Consider the following 23800-nt stretch of genomic DNA (forward strand, 5'->3'; position numbering starts at 1 on the left):
TCATTAGTCAGAACAAGTTTAGGGGCTGACTGTGGAACAGACCATCAGTTGCTTATATGCAAGTTTAAGTTGAGGCTGAAGAAAATTAAAACAAGTCCACGAGAGCCAAAGTACAACCTTGAGTATATCCCACGTGAATTCAGAGATCATCTCAAAAATAGATTTGACACATTGAACACTGATGACTAAAGACCAGACCAGTGGAGGAATGACATCAAGGATATCATACATGAAGCAAGCAAAAGGTCATTAAAAAGACAGGAAAGAAAAGACCAAAATGGATGGAAGAAGAGACTCTGAAACTTAGTTTTGAAGGTAGGGTAGCTAAAGTGAATGGAAGTGATGATGAAGTAAAAGAACTGAACAGAAGATTTCAAAGGGCAGATCGAGAAGACAAAGTAAAGTATTATAATGAAATGTACAAAGATCAGGAGTTAGAAGACCAAAAGGGAAGAACACGCTCAGTGTTTCTCAAGTTGAAAGAACTGTAGAAAAAATTCAGGCCTTGAGTTGCAATATGGAAGGATTCTGTGGGCAAAATGTTGAGCAATGCAAAGCATGAAAAGAAAATGGAATACACGGAATCACTGTACCAAAAAGAATTGTTCAACATTCAGCCATGTCGGGGTAGCATATGATTAAGAACCAAAAACAAGTCTCCAGGAATTGACAGAATACCAGGTGAGATGTTTCAGCGAATGGATGTAATGCCGGAAGCATTCACTCATCTGTGCCAAGAAATTTGGAAGACAGCTACCTGGCCAGCCAACTGGAAGAGATCATGTTCATGCCCGTTTCAAAGAAAGGTGATCCAACGGAATGTGGAAATTATCAAACAACATCATTAATATTACATGCAAGTAAAATCTTGAAGATCATTCAAAAACGGGTTGCAGCAGTACATCAACAGGGAACTGCCAGAGATTCAAGCCAGATTCAGAAGAGGAGGTGGAACAAAGGGATATCATTGCTGATGTCAGATGGATGCTGGCTGAAAGCAGAGAATACCAGAAAGATGTTTACTTGTGTTTTATTGACTATGCAGCAGCTTTCAACTGTGGATCCTAACAAATTACGGATAACATTGCAAAGAATGGGAATTCCAGAAGACTTAATTGTGCTTATGAGGAACATGTACATAGACCAAGAGGCAGTTATTTGAATAGTATAAGGGGATATTTCATGATTTAAAAGGAAAGGTGTGCATCAGGTTGTATCCTTTCACCATACTTAATTCAGTCTGTATGCTAAGCAAATAATCTGATAAACTGGACTATTTGAAGAAGAATGTGACATCAGGATTGGAGGAAGACTCAGTGATCTAAGGTATGCAGATGACGTGACTTTCTTTGGGTGCCGAAAGTGAAGAGGATTTGAAGCACTTACTAATGAAGATCAAAGACTATATAGCCTGCAGTGTGGATTACAACTCAACATAAAACAAAAATCCTCACAACTGCACCAATAAGCAACATCATGGAACAGAAGAAATACTGAAGTTGTCAAGGATTTTATTTTACTTGGGTCCACAATGCCTTTGGAAGCAGCAGTCAGGAAGTCAAAGGAGATGTATTGCATTGGCAAATCTGTTGCAAAAGTTCTCTTTAAACTGTTAAAAAGCAAAGATGTCACCTTGAGGACTAAGGTGCACCTGACCCAGGTCATGGTGTTTTCTGTTGCCTCATATGCATGCGAAAGCTAGACAGTGAATGAGGAAGACTGAAGAAGAATTGATGCCTTTGAATTGTGGTGTTGGCAAAGAATACTGAATATACCATGAACTGCCAAAAGAACGGAGAAATCTGTCTTGGAAGAAGTACAGCCAGAATACTCCTTAGAAGCAAGGATGGTGACACTTTGTCTCACATACTGTGGGTGTGTTATAAGGAGGGGCCAGTCCCTGGAGAAGGACGTCATGCTTGGTAAAGTGGAGGGTCAGCAAAAAGAGAAGACCGTCAAGGAGATGGATTGACATAGTGGCTGTAACAAGGGGCTCAAGCATAGCAAAGACTGTGAGGGTGGTACAGGACTGGGCAGTGTTTCGTTCTGTTGTACATAGGGTCGCTATGAGTTGGAACCAACTGCATGGAACCTAAGAACAACAGCAGATCTAGAAAGGCAGGGCACAACTGCGCAGCTCCAGCGTACTATTCACATACTGATGTGAACGACAACCCTATAGGAAGGGTAATGTTGGCCACAGAAGGACACTTACAAGCTGAACAGGGTGGAGAAAGGCGTGGAGATTGGGAAAGAGCACATGGTTATCGGAATTAGAAATACCAGTAGTTTATTATTGCTGGAGCATAGTCAGGGAGGGAATAGTAGAACATGAGGTTCTTGCATGGTCACATTAGTAAATCCCCTCTTTTCAGAAAAGGAAGAACTAAGTTCCAGACATCAGCACCAGCACAGGGTTATTACTAGAGTTGGCATTATGATTAAATTAATTATAATCCCATATTAATGAAGTTGGGTTTCTGTTATCTGCTCAGCACTATGTGGTACTTTTCCTTAGACAATAGTCTTATAAAAGGTGTGTAAAAATACCCTGATAATGTAAGTAGTTCCATAAATCGTTTATTGTTTATTCTTTTTAATAAATTCTTAAATTTATTTGTATATGATTTCAAACTTAAAGGAAGTCCTTTACCTGGGCTCACCTGTTGTTAACATTTTACTCTATTTGTTTTATCATTTGTGTTCTCACTGTGTATATCTACAAGTTATATACATAATGTCCCTTTACTCCTAAATTTTTCAGGGCGTATATGCTAAGAATAGGGATATTCTCTTACAGAATCACAGTGCAGTTATCAACTTGAATAAATTTAACATTGATGCATTTACTTTAATCTACCATCTTCCTTACTTCTGCTCGCATTAGGTTTAGTTTGCTCGTCTTCCAGTATCTTGAAGTGGAAGATTAGATTAATGATTTGAGATCTTTTTTAAATACAGGGATTTACAGCTATAAATTTCCTTCTAAGCATTGCCTTAGCTGTATTCCATAAGTTTTGGTATGTTTCATTTTCATTCATCTCCAAGTATTTTCCAGTTTCCCTTGTGATTCCTTCTTTGACCCATCCACCTTCCTATGTTTTAAAAAAGCTACTATAATCTCTAAATATTTGCGAGTCTTACTTGGGAACTTAATTTTGGGTATTGGAGAGCCGAAATCCCTTGAACCTGGGTTTATTCCTCTTTATATGAACTGTATATTCTCCTCTGCTTCCATTTATCCTTCCCTAAAAATGTGCTTCAAAAGAAGCTACCTTCTAAGGGAAAAGTAGTCACAAGGTGCAGCCAGCCACTGAGAAGGACAGTGGATCCTGTTAAGCCACCCTGTTGGGTATAGCTAATGGAATGGAAGAATTAGTTAAATAATTTTGAGGGTTCTGACAATAGTTCATAAATTACAGACTAAAAATTAGATTTGAAAGAAGACTTAGAAACCATGAAATCAAACCTCCATCCAGTATAGGTGTTTCTTTCTAAATGCCTCGTGAAACATGGTCATCCAATTTATACTCCATTTCTAAGATTAATATTTATCTCAGCTTTAGATGAAATTATAATGAGCCTGCTCATCTAATTGTGGAGAACTTGAAAGAAGTACTAAGGTGGCAAAATTGGAATCTCACAACATCTCAGCAGAATACAACAGTGGATTGAACCTAACAAGATTATTTTTTTAAAGAAAGAATACATGTGAGGCTCTGCACAAGGATGTGCAAAACAAACAAATACACAGTGGAGTGGGATAGGTGGAGAAGAGTTGACCTAACAGTGTACCTGGGAAAGTCTTAAGATTATTAGTTGACCATAAATTGAGTTGGTAGTATGGTATGGCCTTTAAAAAAATAGTGATTTTGACTGCATTAGTAGTTAAACCGGTACTAATTTAGAAGAGCAGAAATCATGTCATGTGAGGAACCATTGAATAAACTATTAAAAAAAAAATGAATTGGTGAGCATAATGTCATCTTTCAAATATTTGAAGGATTGGCTTGTGAAAAGGGAGATTAGACTTTGGTGTTTTGGTTTTCTTGTCCCAAGAATTGAAACTGGAACCATTGGTTGAATCCTTGTTTCATCAGAGTACTGTGCTGAAGGCGTAGTGATAAAAACATGGTAGTTGTGACCTCAAAGGAATTTATAATTCAGTAGAATAGATTTAGGGAAGCTGCTTTCAGAGGAGAGAGAAATCATATCTCATTAGAGAATGAAGAGTTCTTAGAAGAAATTACCTTTGAAATAGACTTTTATGGACAGGTCTTATTTCTTTTGTCTCTCATTTATTGCTTTCTTAGTGTCAAAAGAACATCATTGTAGAAAATTTGCAGAAAGTCAGAAGCTTTAAGAAGTAAGAAGAAAAAAATCTAGTAAAGCAGGGCAGTCTGTAGTAAATTGAGTATTCTTAAGTAAATAGAGTGAGGTGAAGTATGTAGTGAAGTGATTAAGAGGAATTGAGGATAGTCGCTGGAGTTGAAGGGGATGTGGAAATTGAAGGCGAGGTTTATTTTTGGTTTTTCAGTTTAATTTTTATCAAAATTCTGGAACTTTATGTTAATTCCAAGCATTTAAAAAAAAAAAAAAAAATCCTTGAGTCCCACAGATCTGAAGCACGTAACATATGTATGTAGTTGAAAAGTCAGATATTTACATGAGATTTATAATGAAAAACAGCATTCCCTACTGCAGGCCTTCCTTACCCTTTTCTCACTCCCCAGGATTAATCACTCTCAACTCTTAACCTGTTTTTCTTGTTATTTGAGATTATATTTTCAAATAACTTGTCCTACTGTTGTTTTTTGCTGTTGCAGTTTTAGATATTACTTGTGAATTCTCTACTATGAAAGGTAAAGATTTGGGTCTCTCGTTCTACCCTTTCCCAACACCCATACACATGTCCCTTAATCCTTTATCAAGGGTCTTACCACAATGTTGGTTGAAATCCATATTCAGTATTTTTATTATGGCTATGTGAATATTATGGTATATTAATGATTACATTTATTTGTATAATCTTTTTCTGAAGTTAGTTGTCATTTGATTAGCATTCATTAAATCTAGCCATCTTTTCACATTCTTTTAACAGCCTCTCAATTCAATTTTCTACACAGTCAAACCGCTCAAGTCTGTACTTTCTTTTTTAAACCTAGAGATATCTATCCTGGACTCACAGTTGCCCTGCACTGATTTGCACTATTGCTCTTTAGACTTGCTGTTCTGTTGTACTTGGAGTCCCTTTCACCATACTTCCTGGGAATTGTCTTTGCTTCTATCCTGTGTTAGATCCCTGTTCCCTGGATTCCATGTGTTTTTCTTCATTTGCTCCCTTATTTTGAAGATATACATTCTTGAGTAGCTTCTTGAGAAAGGGTACACAGAAAATAAAAATTGAGACCTTGCATATCTGAAAAGTTCTTTATTCCACCCTGTATTTTCACTGAGAGTTTGGCTGGGTATTGAATTTATTTCAGAAATTCTAAGATAGAAATTATTTTCCTTCAGAATTTTGAAGGATTTGTTCATTTGTCACTTAGCTTCCAGTGTTACCGTTGAGAAATCTGATTTCACATCCTTTTTATATGACGTGTTTTTTTGTTTGTGGATTCTCTCTCTCTCAGAATTTTTTAAGGTCTTTATCTGTGGTCTGTTATGTCACAATAATGTGTCTTAATATGAATCTTTTGTTATTCATTATGTTAGATACTTTCATCTGGACACTCTTGTCCTTCCATTCTGGATTTAGAGGGGAGGGGGTAGTAAATTATTTCCTATATGATTTGTCTTCTGTAAATCTTCTATCCTTTCTTTTTTGGAACTCAGATTAGTCCAGCTATATTAGAGCTATAATTTTCTTAACTTTACTCTCCTGTTTTTCCATTTATTTGCCTTTTTGTTCTACCTTTAGGATAACTGAGTTTCAAACTTAAAGTGAGAAATGTTTTAGATAACTGATTATTGTAACATTTTGATATATATTTTAAAGAGCTGTAAAATTCTATGCTGCCTCATAACATTATTGTTTTTTGAATTCCTTAATAACTACCAACATACATACATATATGTATACACATACACACATATATAATGCTATATTTATTTTATAAGTAAAGAGCATTGTTTATATTTGATTTTATAGGTAGCTACATCAAACTGGGTGACAGGCAGATCCAAAGGATATCATGAAGTTTCCAGGACCTTTGGAAAACCAGAGATTGTCTTTCCTGTTGGAAAAGGCAATTGCTAGGGAAGCCCAGATGTGGAAGGTGAATGTGCGCAAAATGCCAACAAATCAGGTAATGATTTCTCTCTTCACTCTAGATAGATGAGTTATATTAGAAATATGTGTACTTTTGTCAAATATAATAAATAATATCTTGACAGCTGCATTGGAGAAACATGTACTGTTAAATGATACACTCTGTTCTTCATTTCATGTCTTTCTGAAGCAAAACGAATTACCTGCTTTTGTCTGTTGTTTTCTGAGTTAACAACTTTAGGAATAGTATCTCCTTTCTTCTTCCTCCTGGTCTAATACTAACAGTAGTAAGCTTTCTTTATTTCTAGATATGTAGTTAGCCATGGAGGCTGAATATCTTCATACCATTGTCTTAGTGGACAAAAATACACTCTACCATGCATCGATATTTATAAGGGGTTCAAGTGAACTACCAAGGTAATACCAATGTTGAAAACTTTTTGGGGAACAGTCACCTCACCTCTGAATTATTGCTGGCTATATGTCTTTTAGAGATCTCTATACTTCTATCGTATAATTATCGTTGTTTTTTTACAGCTAACTGTGAATTTTATCCCCTCCAAAACTTATTGTATGTCTTACACATCTTTTATTCCTAGTTCCTAACACTGTTGCTGACATATAGAATAGTGGCCAAGAAATTTTTTATATGAAAGTATGAGTGAATGACAAATATCTAAGCCCCTCCTGGTTTAGGTTATTTGTTCATAGGTTATTGAATTGAAACCTGTATGTTCTGCCCTACTTCTGTCATTCTTTTCCACAAGCTGAAGAAGTACGTTTTACATTTACTGTTAATAATTTGTCATGTAGCAAATTGAAGACTAGTTGGCCTGAATGAGTACCTTCTAGGAGCGTTTGCATGTGCTATCTCATTTAATATCTCATTTAATGCATGAGATATTAGGCAGTAGTTGTAATGTTAATAGGCAGTAGTTCAAATTTGCTCAAGATTAGTGAGTCAGAGTGGTGATAGCGGACATCTTTGTCTCATTTCCATTCTCAAGAGGAAGGCTCTCAGTCTTTCTCCATTGAGTACAATGTTGGTTGATGGTTTTTCATAGATGTCCCTTAATCATGTTGAGGAACTTTCCTTCTATTTCTAATCTAGTTGAGACTTTTTATCAGGAAAAGGTGTTGGATTTTGTTAAATGCCTTTTCTACATCTTTCCTGTGGTCTTTTTGCTTTTGTTGTATTAATGGGTGTTGCATGTATAGATTTTCTAATGTTGAGCCATCATGCATTTTTGGAATAAATCCTGCTTGGTCATGGTGTATAATTGTTTTAATATCTTGTTGGCTTTTGTTTACTAGTATTTTGTTGAGAATTTTTACATCTGTATTCGTGAGGGAATGTCTATCTGGCTTTGTAGAATGGGAGTGCTGTATTTTTATGTAAATAGCATGCACCTTATACATTTGTTTGCCAACCCCTTTCTCCCCCACAAGGTATTTTTTAAGTGTACTATGCTAATTTTCTTTTACAGCAACATGTAAAAAAAAATTGGCATAGTGGCACTTTTGAAAATACCTTGGGAGGGGAGGGAGCGCTTGGCAAACAAATGTAGGTGTGTGTTACTTGTATAAAAATATGGTATTCCTTCAGCTTCTGTATTTTGGAAGAGCTTGAGCAAAATTGGTGTCAATTCTCTGAATGTTTGGTAAAATTCTCCAGTGAACCTGCCTAGGGATTTTTTTGGGTGGTTGGGGGGAGGGAGGGAGAGTTTTTGTTACTGATTCAGTTTCTTCTCTTTTTATGGGTCTGTTGAGATTTTCTACCTCATTTTGTGTTAGTTTGGGTAAGTTATGTGTTTCTAGGAATTTTTTGTCTGTTTTTTAATTTGGTAGAGTACAGCTTTCTGTTATGACCCTTTTTATTTTTGTTGGATCTGTTGCAGTAGCTCCAGTTTAATTTCTTACTTGGGTTATTTTTATCCTCACTTTTTTTTTTTTTTTTTTTTTTTGGTCAATCTGGCTAACGGTTTGTCAGTTTCATCAATCTTTTCAAAGAACCAACTTACAGTTTTGCTAATTTTCTCTATTGTTTTCCTATTCTCTATTATTTCTGCACTGATAATTTGTTATTTCCTTTTGATGGATCTGGGCTGAGTTTGTTCTTTTTCTAGTTCCTGAAGTTGTAGAGTCAGACTGTTGATTTGGGATTTTTCTTCTTTTTTGAAGTAGGTGTTTATTGCTATGAATTTCTCTCTGATGACTGCCTTAGCCATATCTCATAGGTTTTGGTATGTTGTGTTTTCATTTTTGTTTAACTTTTTCATTTCTAACTTCAAATCTTTTTTTTATTTCACTCTTGATGTCTTCCTTGAGTCAGCATATAACCAGCAATTACACACTTTTATAGCCTGGTCTTTGGAAATGATATTCTAACAAGATTGCAGTATATTGCTGTATTACCACTTAATCCAGCCTATTTCTATAGGTAATCACACAACAGTATCAGAACTTCTAAGAGGGAACAGCTTAAGGATTTGCCTTTAGTAAAGCCAAGTAAAAGCCAGACTTAATACTTATGTGAGTTGGTTTTGTCAGGTGAGGATAATAGCTAATTTGGGGATGGTGGTAAAGAGCTGTTGGTACTTGAACTGCTTGCCAGAGTAATCCCAAGGGACACTTCTGTATTCAAATTCTTATTCCTTCATGTTCTTCTCTCACTCTCAGAGACTGGCTTTTCTACCCCTTACTAACCATAATCTCCCTCCTTTCTGACTCCTGGTAGAAGGAAGAACAGTCTTGTCCCTAAACCGTATATGTATTTTTTTTCTAACTTTCCTTAATGGTTTTTTTCTTTTTTAACTGCTGGTGAAAATGGAAAAGTAAAATATATTTAAGCTTCTTTTTGTGTCTTCTCTCTGGTGTTTCTGACTCCTCCTTCTTTCCCTTTCCGCTACCGTGAGATCATTCTCTCACAGAATTTGCCTTCAGTTTGCACCCTCTTATCTTCCAATTCAAGGAGCCTTGGTGGCACAGTGGTTAAGTGCTTGGCTGCTAACCCAGAGACTGGCAGTTCAAACCCACCAGACGCTCCATGGGAGAAAGATGTGGCAGTCTGCTTTCGTAGTGATTAAAACAAAAAAAAAACCTGTTGCCATTGAGTGGATTCTGACTCACAGTGACCTAAAGGACAGCATAGAACTGCCCCATAGGGTTTCCAAGGCTGTAATCTTTAGGAAGAAGAGCCCTGGTGATGCACAGTGGTTAAGTGCTCAGCTTTAAACCAAAAGGTCGGCGGCTCAAACTCAACAGCTGCTCCATGGGAGAAAGATTTGGCAGTCTGCTTCTGTAAGGATTTACAGCCTTGGAAACCCTATGGGGCAGTTCTACCTTGTCCTTTAGAGTCGCTATGAGTCAGAATTGACTTGATGGCAGTGGATTTTTAATCACTCCCCTTATATATGCTCCTGCAGCACTCTATACTTCTCTTAAAATAGCACTTATCACACAGCGTTGTAATTTCTCAGTGATTCGACTGAGTTCCCTTGGGGTAGGATTGTATAATTTTTGTTTACTGGCATATAATAGGCTCTTAGTAAATATTAGTTAAATGAATGTTAATTCATTTCTTCATAATCCATCCAAGTACCAACTATGTTCCTTGGCACTTGTAGTTTAGAGATGTTCTTTTGTATAATAATAGTACTGAAATTTGTAACAGTCAATTCTCATTATTTGTGATCGTTGTATAAAGTTCACTGCAGACACTAAATTAGCAGTTACTGAACCATTGTTCCTAATTGGGAAATACAGAGCTAGGTTCTTGTGAGCCTCTGGTCAGATCATTTTTGTCAACTGATAAGTGCATAACCTTTTTTTTAACGTGTATTTCTGCTTAAAGACACCTTAGTTAATATATATTGTTGATTCATTAACTTTGAGGTCATGGCCAGCAGCACTGAAACTCATGCCTTAACAAAGCTTAGCTAACATACATACTTTCTCCGTAAGGCACATCACAGCTGCCTTGCACCTATGAACACTAGATAGCACTTCAGCACTATGCTTGGGGGTCATTTTAAGAAGCGAAATCATCAACAAAAGCAAGCAAAAAAAAAAAAAAAAACCATGGTATTAAATAGACTGCAAAAAGGACACTTTTTTACATCATGAAAGCTGAAAGAAGAAAGCAGAGCATTGCCGTGTCAAACCTTAGATGGGAATGTGCATGTCGAGTGACTCAAATTTTTCGCCACTCTGTGCATGTCTGCAAATGACTTCAAAAGCTCTGCTAATACAGTAAAACCTGCGAAAGCCAGAACCTGTGTCAGGTGGAAACCTGTCAGAGAAGAAAAAGTCAAATATTTTCCACTAAAACAGTTACATTCTCTGAAAGCTGGAACCTGTGAGACTTGGACGGAATCAGAAAATCGTTGGTATTGCAACCTGAATACAAGGAAGTGCAGATGTAAAAACTGGAAATAGTTGCAAGAAGTACAAGAGTCAGAGATGAAGAGTCTATCTTCCACTTCCTTTTACGAGCATCGTTTTTCAATAGTGTATACACATACCTCTACATAATTTGAGTAAACATGCAAATCGTAACAAATGGTTTAGTTTCTTTTCTAGTCCTAAAATTGAAAAGAAACACTGTAGGTGTTTGTGGGGTAGGATTCTTAATAAGAGAGTGATAGAAGAGTGGTAAGACTGTATCCTGTCAAAGGCAGAAAACTTGGGAGACTCAGAAAAACAAGGCAGTCCATTGAGTTCCAGCTCTCAACAGGTTTCACTGCTAATTTTGGTGTTAGAAATAAATTTTTGTCAGTAGGCAAATTTCAGAATACAGAATCTGCGAATAATGATATAAATTCGGAAGAAAGTTTTTTTAAAGTTAAAGTGACACTTCCTGTGATATTTTCGATCTATTTTGCTAAAGTGCTTCTGATTTACAAAGATGAAACCCTGCCGCAAGCTGTTTATATAAAGGTGGTTTTCATTAGAACTTAGAGCACAAACACACACAAATTCTCTCTGAACATTGTTGATAAGTGTTAGCAATCCTCTAGTTTGGACACTTTCAGTGAGTTCACCGCTTCACAAACCTGTCCATTCCTCCGTGGAAGAACTCTATAATTATTGGAAAGTTTTTTATAAATTGAACCTCAAAGCTGCTTCTTTGTAGCAGCAAGTTATTGGCCCTTGTTTTGTTCACTGGAGTAATACAGAGTAGTAAACCTCTTATTTTAAATAGTAGCCCTTCAGATACTTAAAGGCAGATGTTATGCCCACTAAGTCATCTCTTTTCCTGGCTCTTTAATCACGTTTTCGTTTGACGAAATTTCCATTTCACCATCCTAGTTTTTCTTTCCCTAGGTACACTCTTTTTAATGTGTTTCTTTAAATTGTGACATTTCAGATGTGATTATTAATGAACAGTAAAGTGAGACTGTTACCTCACTTTATCTTGGCTTAATAATTTCATTAATCTAGCCTTAAACTTTGGTTTTAGCAGCAGCATCGTGTTGTTCACTTACAGTGAACTTTTTCTCTTAAAACCTTGTTTTTGTCTCTCTACTTTTAAGCCAAGTTTCCCTTACGCTATGTGTACTATTTTAGTTTTTTACTTACGTGTAGTGTTTTATATTTATCCTTACGCTTATTTATATTATTTCATTTTTATCCTTATTATCCAAATTTAGAATTTTTAGTTCTGGCCCATTTTTCTATCTTTACAATTATGATTGTTATCTAATATATTGGCTTTCTGTCATTTTCGGATCGTATGCAGATTTTTATTAAATAAATAAATAATTTTACCCCTGTGGTTGGTTTCTCTTCTTTTTTCCTTAAAGTTTCTTGAAATACACAGAAAAGTACAAGTAACCACCACATTAGCCAGCATGCCAAAAGCCCTGTTTGTGCCCTGTTGTAGTCACTACCACCCCCTTTCCCTAAGAAACCACTGTCCTAACATCACAGATTAGTTTTTCCTGTGTTTGGACCTTTGTGTGTATTATATGGAATCATGCAGTACGTACTGCCTTCATTTGCTCAGCTTTTTTTTATCGGGAGATTTGTCCATGTTATTTCGTGTAGCCATAATTAATTTATTCTCATTGCTGTGTAGTATTCCATCATATGTATTTATTTATCCATTCTGCTATTAATAGACATTAGTTTCCAGATTGGGACTATTATGAATACTCTTCTTCTGTTCTTGAGAACTTCCTTGTGCGTGTCTCTTGGTGAACATACGTGTATATTTCTGTTGCGTATATTCCTGGGAATGGAATTGCTAGGAAATAGACTATGCATATATTCAGATTTAGTCAGTACTACCAAATGGGTTTCCAGAGTTGTTATACCAGTGTTTACCCTCTCCAGCAGTGTATGAAAGTTCTAATTGCTCTTTATTGTCTGTCTTTTTTCATTTCAGTTATTTTCTTGTGTGTTTTAGTATCACATTGAGTTTTAGTTTGTATTTCCATAATAACTGATGAAGTTGAGCAACTTTTCATATGCTTGTTGGCCATTAGGGATCCTTTTTTTGTGAAGTTTCTGTTCAGAGCTTTTACCTGTTCTTTTTTTTTTTTTATCGGTTTGCCTTCTTTTCTTACTGTTTTGTAGGAGTTATTTTCCTATGTTACTTGTGTGTGTATTGCAAATATATTTTGGTTTTTCGCTTTATTCCTGTTGACTTTTGACGAATAGAAGTTCTTAATTTTTGATGACCAAATTATCAGGTTTTTTTCCTTTTAAAGAAATGTTTGCCTAATCCAAGGTAATGAAGATAGTGTCCTTTGTTTTCTTCTGGAAACTTTGTTTTATCTTTCACAGTTAGATCTACATTTCAGTTGTACTCAATTTGGGGGTGGGGGGGTGAAGTAAGAGTTAAATTATTTTTTTCCATATTGATAACCAACACCACTTATTAAAAATACATTTCCCCCACTGCCCTGTAGTGTACTTTTGTCATGTATCAAGTGACTTTATATATATTTTTTATATATATATATATATATATATATATATATATATGCGTCTGTTTCTGGACTCCTTTTTTTATCTGTTCTGTTTGCCTCTCTTTGAGTTAATGTATTGTCTTATTACAGCATGGATCTTTATATTTGGTGGCATAAACTTTGTTCTTCAAGATTGTCTTAGTTATTCTTGGCCTTTGGCTCTTCTGTACGTATTTTAGGATATACTTGTCAATTTCCAAATACACAAAAGAAATTATGGGGGATTTCTGGTTTTATTAAGTCTGTAAGTCAATTTGGGGAGAAATGACATTTTTGCAATATGAATCTGTCAAGCCATGAACATAGTATAGTTCTCTCTCTTTTTTTTTTCTTCTAAAGGTGGTCTTTAGCTTCTTTTAAAGGTGATCTTTAGTTTCTTTTAGTAATTGGTAGTTTAGGCTTATTCCTGGGTATTTGATTCTTATTGGATCAAATGGTATTTTAAAATTCTTGTTTTCTGCATGTTTGTTTCTCTGTGCTGGTGTATAGAAATAAAATTAATTTCATGTCTGTACTAAATTTGTTTTTTTGGCTTTTTTTTAGATACTAAATTAACTTACTAATACTAATAGTTTGTATAGTCTTTTGGATTTTCTGTATATTGTATATAGTCATGTCACCTGCAAATAATCATAGCCTTATTTCTTCTTTTCCAGTCCTTATGTTTTTTACTTATTTTTCTTGCTTTTTAAAATTAGCTAGGACCTCCAGAACAGTGCTAAATATAAATGATGATAGCAGACATCTTTGTGTCCGTATTAATTTGATTGGGCAAGCTTACTCTATTTCACCAGTAAGTATATTTGCTATATTTTTGGATAGTCTTTATCAGATTAAGAAATTCCTTTCTTTGCCTTAGTTTGATAAGAGATTCTAAATGGACATTGAATTTTTATACCTCTTTGGATTCTGTTAACATTTTGTTTAGTATTTTTGCTTTTATGTTCATCAATGAGGTTGCTCTGAAATGCCCTTGTCAGGTTTTTATAATACAGTTATGCTGACTTTGTAAAATGAGTTGGGACGTGTTCTGCTTTTTTTAATGTTCTCAAAGAGTTTGTTTAGATTATTATTTCTTCCTTAAATGTTTGGAGGGATTCACTGGGGAAGCCATTGGGGCCTAGCGTTGTGTTTGCAGTTAAGTATTTAATAATTCAGTTTATTTGGTAAATATAAACCTAATCAGATCTTCCTTTAATTCTTGTTTCAGTTTTGATAAATTGGAATTTTTTTAAAGAAATGTATCCATTTCATCTAAATTGTCAGATTTGTGTAAAGTTGTTCATAGTAGCCTCTTTTTAACATCTAAGGGGTCTGTAGTGATGTTCTTTCATTTCTTAGTTGGTGATTTGTGCTTTTTCTTTTTTGACCAGTCTTGCTAGAGGTTTGTCAGTTTTATTAGTCTTCTAATGAACAACTTTTGGTTCTGTTGATTTTCCCTGTTGTACATTTGTTTTTCTTTTGATTAATTTTTTTAATCTTTTTTTTACTTGCCTTTTACTTTCTTTGTGCAATTAGCTGTTCTTTTTCTTGAAATAGATGCTTAAATAATTGATTTTTCAGCTTTTCTTTTTTTAATGTATGCACTTAGAGCCATAACTTTTCCTCAAAGCATAGCTATCCTGCAGTGTCTAATGTGTTGTTAGACCCACACATTAGGCTCTTAATTTCAGTTAAATCTTTCAGTTCTAGAATCCTCTCCCCCTTTTTTTAAAAATAGATTTCATTTCTCTAGTAAAATTCTTCATCTTTCCATCTATTTTCCTTATCCCCCCCCCCCCCTTTTTTTGGTATATTAAGTTCTTTTCTGATAACTCAAAAGGTCTAGCTCTGTTTCTGTTGCCTGTTGTTGTTTTCTCTTGTTCTTGGTCATTTGGTTCTTTCTCCTCTCATGCCTGGTAGTTTTTTTATTGGATGCTGAACATTGTATGAGAAAACTTGTAGAGACTCTAGACGATGATATTTTTCTTCCTCCAGAGAAGGTTCAGTCTTCCCTCTGGTGAGCAGACAGAGTTGGGGGACCGATCACTTTAATCCATTGAGAGACTGAGCTGACTGGAGGCTGAGTTGCCACTGGTTAAGGTTTCATCTCTCTTTGTTTTGCCCCAACTCCTGGAGTGAAGGCAAGGGTTTCTAACTGAGAGCTTGGAGTGTTCACCGGAGCCCCTTATCCTGTAGGGTGCTGAACTCTCCCCTGCATAATGAATCATTTGCATTCTTGCTTTGTGTTTAGCTTTTTAGATTCCTGCCCTACCCAGCTTCAGAATTTCTAAAAACTTCTGAAAATGTCTTAAGAGGCAAATCAGCTGAGTGTCATGTTCTGTTCTCTGACCCTCCCCCCATTAGGTTCTTGACTCTTTAAATCTCCAAATTGTGTCCGTAATACTACAAGAAGCTCTGTTGGTTTCTCTGCCTCTTCAGCAGCAGCCCTTTCTTGGCATTTTGTCCAGACTTTCAGCCTCTTGCCATGCTCTCAGGATGGGCAGATGCCCTGAGAGATAAATAAGCTACTGGAGAAATGTTGACTCATCTCTTATCTCCTCCCCAGAATCTTGTCTCCTCAAGGCCTGATTGTCCCTGCAGCTCTGATCCCTTTAAAACAGGTTTTTATTGTTGTTACATTTTTTCTCAGCTGGAGTATAGATTTGTTGCTATCCGTCTCCATTATAACTAAAAGTAGAAACGTAATCTTAAAAAAAGTTTAACAAAACAGGTCTGACACAGGAGATACTATGAGAGGATAGGAAAGTACACCCTTTCCTCACTTACCGACATGCTCAGATTCCAAAGACCAGGTGATTATGCAGAATCGGTGTTATGTAAAAACGGAGGATGACCACATCAGATCACAAAATGGAGCATGACTACATTATAATGTAACTTCCAAATTATATCATTACATAACTGCCAAACCACTGAGAATCACGGCCCAGCTAAGTTGACACATAACTTTAATCATCACAGCCAGCGTTACACACCTTGGCATTTGTTCTTACCATACGTACGTTGTTAATGGGCAAAATAGTTGGATAGTAGTTTTTTTACTATTGTTGTAAATGTGAAATGTTGAATAATGAGATAGTTGATAAGTGAGGAGAAGGTGTACTTAGCCCAACTTGCATTGTGTTTTGGGGGAAAAGTGTTTTGAGAGAGGGGTGGTGGTGGTGATGATCATAGGAAAAAAAAACTCTTGAAGGATAAATAATGAGGTGAAAGAGGAATGTGTTCCAATCAGAAGGAACGACATGAGCAAAAGAGCAGTGATGTAAAATACGTGGCAGGGGCAGGGAAGAACTGTAAATATTTAAGAACTAGTGTTTCCAATATGAAGTTCAAGGCAAAAAGTGATAGAAGGTGAGTGAGGCTAGGGAAGTGGGTCTTAGAAGGTTTTGTATACCATGCCTGAGGGATTGCACTTCATATTTTAGGTAATGGTGAACTTTTTTAGAGTTTAAAGCTGGAGAGGAATTGTGTTTTAATGATCAGACTAGCAGCATGTGGAATATAAAGCTTTATGTTTTATCATGTTCAATCTGTCCAGTAATAAATTCTTTTGCGGATTAGTTGTTCAACCAACTTACTGAATCCTCTTAACTCTGAGCAATCCCTGTGAGAGAACAAATCTCTTGATGAAGTCAGGAAATACTGTTGAGGACATTCCTTTTTGATTTATTTCAGATTAATGAGAATAGGATTTCATGTTTGAATTGATTTGAAAAAGTAATCTTAGAATCAGTATCATTTCACTAAGAGTAGGCCTTATCAAAATAATAGGTTTTGTTGTTATGTTTAGTTTGGGCTGGTGATGATAATACTGACCATGTAGGAGTGCTTCTTTGACCCTATTCTTAAACTTCAATTTAGGATATATTAAGGTTCAAAGATACTGTCATGATCTCTTAATTACTAATGTATAATATTTAAAACAATTATTCATATAAAGTTTCACTGATTAATTTTTCTGGCATCATTAGATCATCTAGTATTTTGAGAGGTGGGAAAGGAAAAACTAATATTTGAAACTAACGTTGAATTTGCATGTTGTGTGTGTGCTTTACATAAGTTATACCAGTTAGTTATCATACACTATGGTAATCTCCACGTAACTGTGTTCTTCTGTTATACACATACAGCGCATTATGCCTATCTTTTGTGGCACTTCTTAAAATTGTATGTTTGTGTTACTTGTTTAATGTCAGACACCAAATAATGCCATTATTTTATGTAATCTGTCATTTGGGGACTTTCTTTTCCCACACCTGGCCCCCCACCCCCACCCCATGCATCTGTGACCTGGAGATGGAGGTAGTGGCGTTCTTGCTCCCATTGCTACTGGAGATCACTGTTTCTTTCACCTCCCTAAAAGTCTCCCCAGTTTCATCAGATTATATCACCACCTTCTCCTTGTGTGAATTACTTTTCCTTGTTGATTTGTTTGGCTGGCTTACTTAGCTTGACTTTTCCTTATTTGTTTTTTGCATTTTAGATAAAGGTTCATCTTCATAGGAATTTAATTTCTCTTGAATGCTTACCTCTCTAATCTGGAAGTTCTGTGGCTGCCTTCACTTGGCCCCAGGAGTCTTTAGTGGCCCTTAGTCTAGAACTGGTCTTAAAGTAGCACCTCACAGCTCCATGGAAACATGGGATACTGTAGAACCAGTGACTGTACTACTAGCTGCTTGACCCAGGTCTGCTTCCTCTCACCTTCCTACAGAAGCCATAGCCCTGGGCTGTGGTGTTTTGCCACCTTTTTTAGACTCTCTTTGTGAGAGGAGAATCTAACTCTTGGTTTGACTCCAGTTTCTTGTGTCATGTTGGACAAAAGTCTCTGCGGGACATAAATCTCCTGCTACCCTGTGCACTTAGAGCCTGTCTAGCCCACAGCTTCAGTCCCATGAACTGCCGTGTGTTTCTGTTCCCGTTTTGATTTATGGAATTGTTACCTTGTTTTTGAGCACAGCTGTGACTCCTGAGTTTTCTTTTTTATAGAGATTTCTAAAATGGTTTATAGCTCCTTGCCTTGTTAAACAGAATATAGTGAAAGTTCAGTGAACTATTGTGGCACAGTGGTTAAAGTGCTCGGCTGCTAATCGAAAGGTCGGTGGTTGGAACCCATCAGCTGCTCAGCGGGAGAAAGATGTGGCAGCCTGTTCCTGTAAAGATTTACGGCCTTGGAAACCCTGCAGTTCTGTTCTGTCCTATAGGGTTGCTATAACTCGGAATTGACTGGACGGCAGTGATTTTTTTTTTTTCTTTTAAAATGACTTAAATAAATTACTATAGCATCTGTATTAAAATGTGAGCTGTTCACCTCTTTGCCTTGTACCAAATAGGTAGGTGTTACTACTACTTTTCTTCATTTTTATTGACTTTGATTTCTAAGCGTATCAGTTTTAAGCAGTCTATTCCACATACCTTGATTTAATTTGTAAGTTTGAGGAGCTTAACATAAGTTAGTACTTTGAGGTTGATATTATTCTTATCTTTCAGAGTAAAGTTTAAAAAGGTGGCTCTTTCCCTTGTCTCACAAATGATAAAGTGACAAGCTTTAAAGCAGTGGTGGTGTGGGGGTTAGGCACAGGGCTGCTAAACAAAAAGTGATTCGAACCCACCAGTTGCTGCTTGGGAGAAAGATGGGGCATTCAGCTTCCATAAAAATTTACAGCCTTGGAAACCTTATGGAGCAGTTCTTCTCTGTCCTGTAGGGTTGCTCTGAGTTGGGATCAACTTGATGGCAATGGGCTTTTATTTTTTTACTCTTAAGTTTTGTAGCCACCGTAAAGAAACAACACATTGCTTCTGTTCTAGTCCTTGTTCATTGCATAGTGCCTGGGATCTTAAATGCTTGCAAGCAGCCATCCAAGGCACAACAGTTGGTCTCTATTCACCTGAAGTAACAGAGGAAGAAGAAGAGTGAGGAATAGGGGGAGGAAACGGAACATGTGGCTCATTGCCTCCATGAACTTGCCTCCTTTGCCGTGAGATCAGAGCTGGATGGTGCCCAGCTACCATTACTGAACATTTTGATCAAAGATTCTATAGAAGAATCTTGATCAAAGGGGGGGAAATGTAGAACAGAATATCATATTCTTATGGAATCCAGCATTTCTGTAGCCATGGAGGTTGGATGAACCCCTGAAACTATTGCCCTGAGATAATCTGTAAACCTTAAACCAAAAATATTCCCTGAAGTCTTCTTAAAACCAAACAGTAGTTTAGCTTGACTATTTAAGAATGTCTGCCTTGAGCATTGTGCTCTTAAGATCTGTCTATATGGGATCAAATTGACAACAGCAACTTGAAAGGTGAGACAGGAAACCAAGGGGCGGTGAGTTTATGTTCATGGAGGAGGATCAACTCGGAAAAGGAGTCTGAGAATGCTTGCTTAACCGGAAGAATGTAATCAGTGTCACTGAATTGTACATGTAGAAGTTGTTGATTTTGTGTATGTTCTGCTGAGTGCAGTCTCAACAACAGCAAAAATAAAATATATAAAAATAACAACTAGTAGTACTTAACGCTAAATGAAACAGATCCTTATGAGTACTATTTCTGCCAGGTAAACATCATTATTGCTTTAAAGTGTGTACCTTCTAAAAAATTAAACCTATACCCAACAGTTAATATGTAGGAAGATTAAAACTACAATTATGTCTTTTTGTGTTTGTGGAATAATCTTTCCAAATAGTAATTTAATTCAGGTTAATTGCCCCTTCAGTTTTCTCTCATCATATTTAACTGTGTAACTCATCTGTTGTCCCTGATATCTTCTATTTATTCCTGTTGATTTTAGTTTTGTGTTTAATGGGCCATCATTCTGTTCTCATACTACATTTATATTTCCTAGGAGAAATTAATGGCGATCTGCTGCCTTAGAAATAAATTCACTGTATTATCTCATTCTTCACAGATGGGAAAACTTAATTCCAAAATTACTATTGAATAATGGTGTTACCTATTTTTAAAATGTTATATTCCCAGAACACCTCAGTTTAATTAATGTGTATAGATATTTGGTAAGATGACATAGTGAAGATTTTATTAATAAAAGAGTAGGAGAATTTGGATATAGATGTTAAATGCCATATCCAGTGCATAAAGTTTTATCTTCATTTATCTCAAGTTGTTAGATTTTTGAATAGCCTTAAAAACATTTTTTTTAACATATAAACACATATTCCATAGAATTTGCTAACCTTTTAATGAGAGAATTCTAATAAACACACTCTTAATGATAACTTGAAGCACTGCTTGTTCTATTTTTATTTTATTTTTTTTTCTTACAGAATGTTTCTCCATCCCAGAGAGATGAAGTGATTCAGTGGCTGGTCAAACTCAAGTACCAGTTCAACCTTTACCCAGAAACATTTGCTTTGGCTAGCAGTCTTTTGGACAGGTTTTTAGCTACTGTAAAGGTAAATGATTTAAGATACCCTTACACACAGTGTCTTGTTTGAAGGTTTATATGCTAAACCAGGGGCTATTAGTAAGCATTCTATAAAGTGGAAAGAAATGGAAAATCTCCCTGTAGATTGTGGGTGTACCATAATAAGACCTGGAGTCTTTTGCCATGTAAGTTTTCAGGAGTATTTCTAGTTGTATTCTTTAATTTTCTTTTGCTATAAATATTTATAATTTATACTAAGTATTGATAATATATTTAACTTATGTGATTTTTAATGTCTTGATTTTAATAGAAACCATATAGCATTGGCAGAATGTTTAGTCATTTTCTAACAGATTGGTGTGCTAGATGTAGACGATAAATTAGAAAAGTATAAGCCTTTTGCGTATTTTTCTCTATCACTACTTATTTACTGAATCCATAATGTGTGGTTCTCTGCAATACACAGATACTTTTTAGGGGTGTACATTTGGACGAGAACAAGATGAACTGAACAACTTCAGTATATTTTTGTTGAATGGTAGTGTGCAAATACATAAGTTTTTTATTGTCCCTATTGGTATAATATATCATTGGTTATGTTATGCAAAATTGGTTATAGTAGGCCTTCAACCGATTTAAAGCAGAAAGTTAGCATTTATTTAATGGCAAGAATGAAAGAGTAGAAAAGCAGATTCAATTATAGTCATTTGTATGCTGAGAAATATATAAACTGGGGAACTAAATATAGTGTTGAGGATACTATAGTATTTGTTATTAGGTATAAAAAAATAGAAGCTAAAGAATTATGGAGTGGAAGAATTTGGATAGCCATTCAGTTACCTTTTTATATTTCAAATTTCTACTTTTAAGAGACTTACCAAACCCATTGCTGTCAAGTCGATTCTGACTCCTAATGACCCTGTCGGACAGGGTAGAACTGCCCCATAGAGTTTCTAAGGCTGTAAATCTTTACAGAAGCAGACTGCCACATCTTTCTCCCACAGAGCGGCAGGTGGGTTTGAAGTGCTGACTTTTGGTTAGCAGCCGAACGCCTAACCACTGTACCGACATGCCTCCAAGAGACTTACAGTACCTTTAATGTTAATGATGGTAATAGCCTGAAATCTAGGTTATCTGAGATGCCTACTTTTATCTCAGCATCAAGTCCCCTCTTCCTCCCTGTTCCCCTACCACAGCTAAGCTACTTTTCACAGGTAATTTCAGAGAAAGATGAGCAAAGTTGAGTGTCGTATATTCAAAAAATTAACTTATTGTTGTAGTTTCTATTATAAAAAAGACTCATATTCAGTTTATTGTTTTAAACAAATTTGGGGAAGCTTATGGGAACAATTAGAGAATTTTGCCAAATCTCATTTTTCCATATTTCATATTTATCAGGTTATGACATGTTTATCAGCATCAGATACCCTTACTTAGAGATGGCAAATACATAGGGATTGTCCGTTTAGATCAAGATAATTAAAGTAAAATGTATTCATAGCTTAAGTAAAGGCTCTTAAAGGTCTGCAACAGTGAATGGAGTCTCAATCCTAGCTGTGCAAAATAAGTCCATATACAGCTCTTTAAAATTACAGAACCTGGGCCCTATTCCAGACTTTCTGAATCTGAGTCTCTAGAAGGTAAGATCTGGATGTCTCTACTTAAAAGAAGCAAGAACAAACTACACAGATGATTACGACGTACAGCTAGGATTGAGAACTGTTTGTTTAAAAAAAAAAACACATTTACTGTATGATTCTTTTTATTACTAAATTTATAATTGGTACTCTTGATTTAGGGGTGGAGGTTGGGGGTTGCATTGCCTACCTAAAGTTGTTATCTGTTAGGCTCTTGCTTTGTAATGAACTTAGGTGACTTCAGGGATGAGGGTTTCAGATAAACTGCATAAGAGGAAATAAGAGAGCCTGGAAAACCCTCTTAGCAAGACCTGACTTCACTTCTTAGACAACTTATGTGGTGTCACTTAATCTCTCTGAGACTGTTTTCTTACATAATAAACATGATAATATTTATGAAGGTGCATTCTAAACCATAATGCTCAAAAAAAACATCGATAGTATTGTACCAACTTTTACTTCTCATGTAGGCAGAAGATTCCTAGACTTTGTGCTACTTGGACCTAGGCAGTGGTGATTGACATGTATTTAAATGTTAAGCTAATCAATCAAGTCCATACTCTGGTCATTGGAAAGCTTTCACAATTTAACGCAAATACAGTATTTTATTTAAGTATAAAATAAATGTTTAAACAGCTTTTACTATTTTCTGTGTGTTAGCTAACTTATCTCTGTGTCGTTCAATATAATTGGACTAAATTGTTCTAACCTATTAAAACTGGATTCTGGTGTTGCATTGGCAGATACACTTAAAGTAAGCCTATCTTATTACAGATTAAAAAAAAAAAGGCAAATTCTAACCCTCCTGTATGTATCAAAGCTGAGAAAGTTTTTTTTTTTCCCCCCCTAATTGATTCTGTACAGATTTAGGAGTCTTTCATTCTTACCATGGAACTTGGATATAGAGTTTTTTTGTGGATACTTAATCATTAGATCATTGCTGTTTACTAGCATCCTCTAATTTGTTCAAATATTTGAAATATACTAATAGCCTTCTTTTGATATTCTCTTCTTTCTCTTTAATTCCCCTAACACCTAGTGTGTGATTTTACTGATATTAACAGGTAAAGAGAATAAAACTAGCTTAAAAAAATACACACACACGTGTGTGTGTGTGTGTGTGTGTATAGTGTGTTTTGTAATTTTGTAATGTAAAAAATTATCTTCTAAAATCAAGCTCTTTTTTGCTGGATAGAAATTAACCCTTTGGTAACCTGATTATTTTCTGCTTTGAATTTTGTGTTCATACCATGTATTTTCATTAATGGAAGCATTATGAATCATTGAGTGTGTCTGAATTTTTGGTAGGTAGTATGGATTTCTTTTTCCTTGCCTCCTCCCACAAGCCTACCTTAAGTGTTCATGGTACATATAAAGTACCACTAATTATACCCCGGAGTCCCCACAAGGTCTATTGGTACATATGTGTAACAAGTAAAAAATTTTCAGAAATTGTTTTTCCTACCAAAAATTCAGACACCTCATACATTACCCTGTAAAAACAGTAATTTGGGGCACATGCCCATTTCTT

At 35.7% G+C, this 23800-nt stretch overlaps 1 protein-coding gene across 4 annotated transcripts in view; it reads left to right on the top strand.

The window, feature by feature from the left end:
• Positions 1 to 23800, top strand: part of CCNI (cyclin I) — a 33330-nt gene that overhangs the window by 3726 nt on the left and 5804 nt on the right. For 2 of the 4 annotated variants that reach the window (XM_023737624.1, XM_004383123.3), the window contains exons 2-3: positions 6152 to 6308; positions 20532 to 20660. In XM_023737624.1, coding sequence (XP_023593392.1) covers positions 6195 to 6308; positions 20532 to 20660 — 243 coding nt within the window. In that variant the 5' untranslated portion in view covers positions 6152 to 6194. Of the gene's footprint in view, positions 1 to 2021; positions 6309 to 20531; positions 20661 to 23800 lie in introns of those variants that run through there. The other 2 variants (XM_023737625.1, XM_023737626.1) reach the window with 2 other exon arrangements.

The sequence above is a fragment of the Trichechus manatus genome, unplaced genomic scaffold, assembly GCF_000243295.1.
Source record: "Trichechus manatus latirostris isolate Lorelei unplaced genomic scaffold, TriManLat1.0 scaffold00105, whole genome shotgun sequence".
NCBI lineage: Eukaryota > Metazoa > Chordata > Mammalia > Sirenia > Trichechidae > Trichechus > Trichechus manatus.